The 8,429-nt window shown below is 44.8% G+C and overlaps 1 protein-coding gene across 3 annotated transcripts in view; it reads right to left on the reverse strand.

Annotated features, from left to right (window-relative positions):
* Positions 1-8,320, reverse strand: part of TOM1L2 (target of myb1 like 2 membrane trafficking protein) — a 49,962-nt gene extending 41,642 nt beyond the window's left edge. For all 3 annotated transcript variants that reach the window (XM_072119873.1, XM_072119869.1, XM_072119867.1), the window contains exon 1: positions 8,180-8,320. In XM_072119873.1, coding sequence (XP_071975974.1) covers positions 8,180-8,231 — 52 coding nt within the window. In that variant the 5' untranslated portion in view covers positions 8,232-8,320. The remainder of the gene's footprint in view (positions 1-8,179) is intronic.
* Between the last annotated feature and the right edge of the window lie 109 nt (positions 8,321-8,429).

Here is an 8,429-nt window from a genome sequence, read left to right on the forward strand (position 1 = left end):
GCTGGTGGTGGTGGGGTCATGGATCCATCCTGCCTTGTATCAGCGGGTCAGGCTGGTGGTGGTGGTGTCATGGATCCATCCTGCCTTGTATCAGCGGCTCAGGCTGGTGGTGGTGGTGTCATGGATCCATCCTGCCTTGTATCAGCGGGTCAGGCTGGTGGTGGTGGTGTCATGGATCCATCCTGCCTTGTATCAGCGGGTCAGGCTGGTGCTGGTGGTGTCATGGATCCATCCTGCCTTGTATCAGCGGGTCAGGCTGGTGGTGGTGGTGTCATGGTGTCTTTGGGCCCCTTGGTACAACGCCACAGCCTACCTGAGTATTGTTGCTGGCCATGTCCATCCCTTTATGAGCACAATGTACCCTGTAACATCTGATGGCTACTTTCAGCAGGATAATGCGCCATGTCATAAAGCTGGAATCATCTCAGACTGGTTTCTTGAACATGACAATGAGGTCACTGGACACAAATGGCCTCCACAGTCACCAGATCTCAATCCAATAGAGCATCTTTGGGATGTGGTGGAACGGGAGATTCGCATCATGGATGTGCAGCCGACAAATCTGCGGCAACTGTGTGATGCCATCATGTCAATATGGAGCAAAATCTCTGAGGAGCTTCCAGCACCTTGTTGTATCTATGCCACGAAGAATTGAGGCAGTTCTGAAGGCAAAAGGGGGTCCAACCCATTACTAGCATGGTGTACCTAATAAAGAGGCCGGTGAGTGTATAACACATAGCACTATAGGGGAGGAGCACAGCATATAACGGGGGAGTATATACAGTATATACAAGGGGAGGAGCACAGCATATAGAGGGGAGTATATACAGGATATACAAGGGGAGGAGCACAGCATATAGAGGGGAGTATATACAGGATATACAAGGGGAGGAGCACAGCATATAGAGGGGAGTATATACAGTATATACAAGGGGAGGAGCACAGCATATAGAGGGGAGTATATACAGGATATACAAGGGGAGGAGCACAGCACATAGAGGGGAGTATATACAGTATATACAAGGGGAGGAGCACAGCATATAGAGGGGAGTATATACAGGATATACAAGGGGAGGAGCACAGCATATAGAGGGGAGTATATACAGGATATACAAGGGGAGGAGCACAGCATATAGAGGGGAGTATATACAGTATATACAAGGGGAGGAGCACAGCATATAGAGGGGAGTATATACAGGATATACAAGGGGAGGAGCACAGCACATAGAGGGGAGTATATACAGTATATACAAGGGGAGGAGCACAGCATATAACGGGGGAGTATATACAGTATATACAAGGGGAGGAGCACAGCACATAGAGGGGAGTATATACAGTATATACAAGGGGAGGAGCACAGCATATAACGGGGGAGTATATACAGGATATACAAGGGGAGGAGCACAGCATATAGAGGGGAGTATATACAGGATATACAAGGGGAGGAGCACAGCATATAGAGGGGAGTATATACAGGATATACAAGGGGAGGAGCACAGCATATAGAGGGGAGTATATACAGGATATACAAGGGGAGGAGCACAGCATATAGAGGGGAGTATATACAGGATATACAAGGGGAGGAGCACAGCATATAGAGGGGAGTATATACAGGATATACAAGGGGAGGAGCACAGCACATAGAGGGGAGTATATACAGTATATACAAGGGGAGGAGCACAGCATATAACGGGGGAGTATATACAGTATATACAAGGGGAGGAGCACAGCACATAGAGGGGAGTATATACAGTATATACAAGGGGAGGAGCACAGCATATAACGGGGGAGTATATACAGTATATACAAGGGGAGTATATACAGTATATACAAGGGGAGGAGCACAGCACATAGAGGGGAGTATATACAGTATATACAAGGGGAGGAGCACAGCATATAACGGGGGAGTATATACAGTATATACAAGGGGAGGAGCACAGCACATAGAGGGGAGTATATACAGTATATACAAGGGGAGGAGCACAGCATATAGCGGAGGAGTATATACAGTATATACAAGGGGAGGAGTATATACAGTATATACAAGGGGAGGAGTATATACAGTATATACAAGGGGAGGAGTATATACAGTATATACAAGGGGAGGAGTATATACAAGGGGAGGAGTATATACAGTATATACAAGGGGAGGAGTATATACAGTATATATCGGAGGAGTATATACAGTATATACAAGGGGAGGAGCACAGCATATAGCGGAGGAGTATATACAGTATATACAAGGGGAGGAGTATATACAGTATATACAAGGGGAGGAGTATATACAAGGGGAGGAGCATATACCGAATATACAAGGGGAGGAGCACAGAATATAGTGGGGAGTATATACAAGGGGAGGAGCAAAGTATATAGCGGGGGAGTATATACAGTATATACAAGGGGAGGATCACAGCATATAACGGGGGAGTATATACAGTATATACAAGGGGAGGAGCACAGCACATAGAGGGGAGTATATACAGTATATACAAGGGGAGGAGCACAGCACATAGAGGGGAGTATATACATTATATACAAGGGGAGGAGCACAGCATATAACGGGGGAGTATATACAGTATATACAAGGGGAGGAGCACAGCATATAGAGGGGAGTATATACAGGATATACAAGGGGAGGAGCACAGCATATAGAGGGGAGTATATACAGGATATACAAGGGGAGGAGCACAGCATATAGAAGGGGAGTATATACAGTATATACAAAGGGAGGAGCACAGCATATAACGGGGGAGTATATACAGTAGATACAAGGGGAGGAGCACAGCACATAGAGGGGAGTATATACAGTATATACAAGGGGAGGAGCACAGCACATAGAGGGGAGTATATACAGTATATACAAGGGGAGGAGCACAGCATATAACGGGGGAGTATATACAGTATATACAAGGGGAGGAGCACAGCACATAGAGGGGAGTATATACAGTATATACAAGGGGAGGATCACAGCATATAACGGGGGAGTATATACAGTATATACAAGGGGAGGAGCACAGCACATAGAGGGGAGTATATACAGTATATACAAGGGGAGGAGCACAGCATATAGCGGAGGAGTATATACAGTATATACAAGGGGAGGAGTATATACAGTATATACAAGGGGAGGAGTATATACAGTATATACAAGGGGAGGAGTATATACAGTATATACAAGGGGAGGAGTATATACAGTATATACAAGGGGAGGAGTATATACAGTATATACAAGGGGAGGAGTATATACAAGGGGAGGAGTATATACAGTATATACAAGGGGAGGAGTATATACAGTATATACAAGGGGAGGAGTATATACAGTATATATCGGAGGAGTATATACAGTATATACAAGGGGAGGAGCACAGCATATAGCGGAGGAGTATATACAGTATATACAAGGGGAGGAGTATATACAGTATATACAAGGGGAGGAGTATATACAGTATATACAAGGGGAGGAGCATATACCGAATATACAAGGGGAGGAGCACAGAATATAGTGGGGAGTATATACAAGGGGAGGAGCAAAGTATATAGCGGGGGAGTATATACAGTATATACAAGGGGAGGATCACAGCATATAACGGGGGAGTATATACAGTATATACAAGGGGAGGAGCACAGCACATAGAGGGGAGTATATACATTATATACAAGGGGAGGAGCACAGCATATAACGGGGGAGTATATACAGTATATACAAGGGGAGGAGCACAGCACATAGAGGGGAGTATATACAGTATATACAAGGGGAGGAGCACAGCATATAGCGGAGGAGTATATACAAGGGGAGGAGCACAGCATATAGGGGGGGAGTATATACAAGGGGAGGAGCACAGCATATAGCGGAGGAGTATATACAGAATATACAAGGGGAGGAGCACAGCATATAGCGGGGGAGAATATACAAGGGGAGGAGCACAGCATATTGCGGAGGAGTATATACAGTATATACAAGGGGAGGAGCACAGCATATAGAGGGGAGTATATACAGGATATACAAGGGGAGGAGCACAGCATATAATGGGGGAGTATATACAAGGGGAGGAACACAGCACATAGTGGGGGAGTATATACAGTATATACAAGGGGAGGAGCACAGCATATAGCGGGGGAGTATATACAGTATATACAAGGGGAGGAGCACAGCATATAACGGGGGAGTATATACAGTAATATAGCCGGCGAGCATATACTATATTTACAAGGGGAGGAGCACAGTATATAATGGGGGAGTATATACAGGATATACAAGGGGAGGAGCACAGCATATAATGGGGGAGTATATACAGGATATACAAGGGGAGGAGCACAGCATATAATGGGGGAGTATATACAAGGGGAGGAGCACAGCACATAGTGGGGGAGTATATACAGTATATACAAGGGGAGGAGCACAGCATATATAGCGGGGGAGTATATACAAGGGGAGGAGCACAGCATATATAGCGGGGGAGTATATACAAGGGGAGGAGCACAGCATATATAGCGGGGGAGTATATACAAGGGGAGGAGCACAGCACATAGTGGGGGAGTATATACAGTATATACAAGGGGAGGAGCACAGCATATAGCGGGGGAGTATATACAGTATATACAAGGGGAGGAGCACAGCATATATAGCGGGGGAGTATATACAAGGGGAGGAGCACAGCATATAATGGGGGAGTATATACAGGATATACAAGGGGAGGAGCACAGCATATAATGGGGGAGTATATACAAGGGGAGGAACACAGCACATAGTGGGGGAGTATATACAGTATATACAAGGGGAGGAGCACAGCATATAGCGGGGGAGTATATACAAGGGGAGGAGCACAGCATATAATGGGGGAGTATATACAGGATATACAAGGGGAGGAGCACAGCATATAATGGGGGAGTATATACAAGGGGAGGAACACAGCACATAGTGGGGGAGTATATACAGTATATACAAGGGGAGGAGCACAGCATATTGCGGAGGAGCATATACAGTAATATAACAGGGGAGCATATACCGAATATACAAGGGGAGGAGCACAGAATATAGTGGGGAGTATATACAAGGGGAGGAGCAAAGTATATAGCGGGGGAGTATATACAGTATATACAAGGGGAGGATCACAACATATAACGGGGGAGTATATACAGTATATACAAGGGGAGGAGCACAGCACATAGAGGGGAGTATATACAGTATATACAAGGGGAGGAGCACAGCATATAACGGGGGAGTATATACAGTATATACAAGGGGAGGAGCACAGCATATAGAGGGGAGTATATACAAGGGGAGGAGCACAGCATATAGAGGGGAGTATATACAAGGGGAGGAGCACAGCGTATTGCAGAGGAGTATATACAGTAATATAGCAGGGGAGCATATACAGAATATACAAGGGGAGGAACACAGCATATAGTGGGGAGTATATACAGTATATACAAGGGGAGGAGCAAAGTATATAGCGGGGGAGGAGCACACCTTATAGCTCTATAGACACATACAGGTATACAGAGGGACATAAATGGCACATACAGAGAACAGTACACAGGGGGACAGTATATATAGGGTGTATACCACACAGTACATAGTGTATTGGGGAATGTGAAGATATCAGGGTGTATTGAGCTGTATATAAACATAATGAAGACAGAAGGTTCAGATATATTCTGTAGGAGTATATGAGTGTATACCGGACATAAGTGTATACAGTATAGCAGTGTATACGGGGCACGTTGTATTTATTTCAGATAATCAAACAAATGTAAATATTAGAGAAAGAAGACAATGCAGAGTATACAGGAAGATCTACATTATTAGGGGGAAAAGTCATCAAAACCTCCCGGCTTCTGGGGGCATTTACTTATCACACAGGAGCCTGGAGGTCTAGGGGGGCAATTACTTATCACACAGGAGCCTGGAGGTCTAGGGGGGCATTTACTTATCACACAGGAGCCTGGAGGTCTAGGGGGGCAATTACTTATCACACAGGAGCCTGGAGGTCTAGGGGGGCAATTACTTATCACACAGGAGCCTGGAGGTCTAGGGGGGCAATTACTTATCACACAGGAGCCTGGAGGTCTAGGGGGGCAATTACTTATCACACGGGAGCCTGGAGGTCTAGGGGGGCAATTACTTATCACACAGGAGTCTGGAGGTCTAGGGGGCAATTACTTATCACACAGGAGCCTGGAGGTCTAGGGGGGCAATTACTTATCACACAGGAGCCTGGAGGTCTAGGGGGGCAATTACTTATCACACGGGAGCCTGGAGGTCTAGGGGGGCAATTACTTATCACACAGGAGCCTGGAGGTCTAGGGGACAATTACTTATCACACAGGAGCCTGGAGGTCTAGGGGGCAATTACTTATCACACAGGAGCCTGGAGGTCTAGGGGGCAATTACTTATCACACAGGAGCCTGGAGGTCTAGGGGGCAATTACTTATCACACAGGAGCCTGGAGGTCTAGGGGGCAGTTACTTATCACACAGGAGCCTGGAGGTCTAGGGGGGCAATTACTTATCACACAGGAGCCTGGAGGTCTAGGGGGCAATTACTTATCACACAGGAGCCTGGAGGTCTAGGGGGCAATTACTTATCACACAGGAGCCTGGAGGTCTAGGGGGCAGTTACTTATCACACAGGAGCCTGGAGGTCTAGGGGGGCAATTACTTATCACACAGGAGCCTGGAGGTCTAGGGGGCAGTTACTTATCACACAGGAGCCTGGAGGTCTAGGGGACAATTACTTATCACACAGGAGCCTGGAGGTCTAGGGGACTTTCATGTATAAACTGCATTTTGTGTTCATTGTCTTCTGCTTCTATAATATTTACATATATTAGGTGTATAGATGAGTATATAGGTATATAGTGTGTGTATAAGGACTATAGGCCAGTATATGGGGCTACAGAGCAGTATATGATACATGATATAAAGGCATACAGTGTATATATCAGGTGTGTATAGCAGTATATAAGGGCACAGTGTAAATATCAGGTGCACAGATGAGTATATAGGTAGGTATATAGTATGTGTATATGGAGTATAGGTCAGTATATGGGGATACAGAGAAGTATATAATACATCATATAGAGACGAACAGTGTATATATGGGGTGTATATTGTATGTAGATGGAGTATTGACCAGTATATGGAGGATACAGAAAAGCATATCATACATTATATAGGTGTATATCTGGTGTATAGATGAGTATATAGGTGCACACTATATTAGGTGTGTAGAACAGTATATAGGTGTATTGTGTGTGTATATGGGGTATACACCAATACAGAGCCATATATGATTTATTATATAGGTGTACAGTGTATATATCAGGTGTATAGAGCAGTATATAAGGGTATACTGTATATCAGCTGTATATAGCAGTATAAGGGTACACTGTATATAGCAGGTGTGTAGAACAGTATATAGGTGTATAGTGTATGTGGGGTATACACCGGTAAAGAGCAGTATATGATATATACACTATATACCTATATAATATATCTGGTGTATAGAGTAGTATATAAGGGTAAACTGTATATAGCAGGTGTATAGAGCAGTATATAGTGTATATAGCAGGTGTGTAGACCAGTATATAGGTATATAGTGTGTGTATGTGGAGTATAGACCAGTATACGGTAGATATAGGGAAGTATATGATGCATTATATAGACGTACAGTATATATATATCAGGTGTGTAGAACAGTATATAGGTGTACACTGTATATAGCAGGTGTGTATAGTAGTATATAAGGGTACACGGTATATAGCAGGTGTGTGGAACAGTATATAGGTATATAGTGTGTGTATGTGGAGTATAGACCAGTATACGGTAGATATAGGGCAGTATATGATGCATTATATAGGCGTACAGTATATCAGGTGTGTAGAACAGTATATAGGTGTACACTGTATATATAAGGTGTGTATAGTAGTATATAAGGGTACACGGTATATAGTGTGTGTATGTGGAGTATAGACCAGTATACGGGGGATACAGAGCAGTATATGATGCATTATATAGGCGTACAGTGTATATATCAGGTGTGTAGTGAATGTATACGGGGTACAGCTCGGGTCATACACAGCAGCGCTCGGCGGTGACAGTGACACAGCCCGGAGATGTCAGGGCCGCGCAGTCCCCACACACACAGGATATAGGAGGCGATGAGCGTCTTCTTACCGATACACTGCCCCACCGGGGTGCTGTACGGGTTCCCAAGTAGAAACTCCATCTTGATGACAACAAACAGCCGGACTCTGCAATGGTTCACACAGACAGGGCGATGTCCCGCCCACTCGCTATGACAATTGGATGAATTTACTGCTGCTCTTTTCCTATTGCTCCATCCTACAGTCTGTCAACTAAACAACCCGCCCATCCAAAGCCTAAACGAACATCACTGACATTCTAGTGGACAATACGCCAGTCC

Source organism: Engystomops pustulosus, chromosome 8 (assembly GCF_040894005.1).
Source record: "Engystomops pustulosus chromosome 8, aEngPut4.maternal, whole genome shotgun sequence".
Taxonomy (NCBI): domain Eukaryota; kingdom Metazoa; phylum Chordata; class Amphibia; order Anura; family Leptodactylidae; genus Engystomops; species Engystomops pustulosus.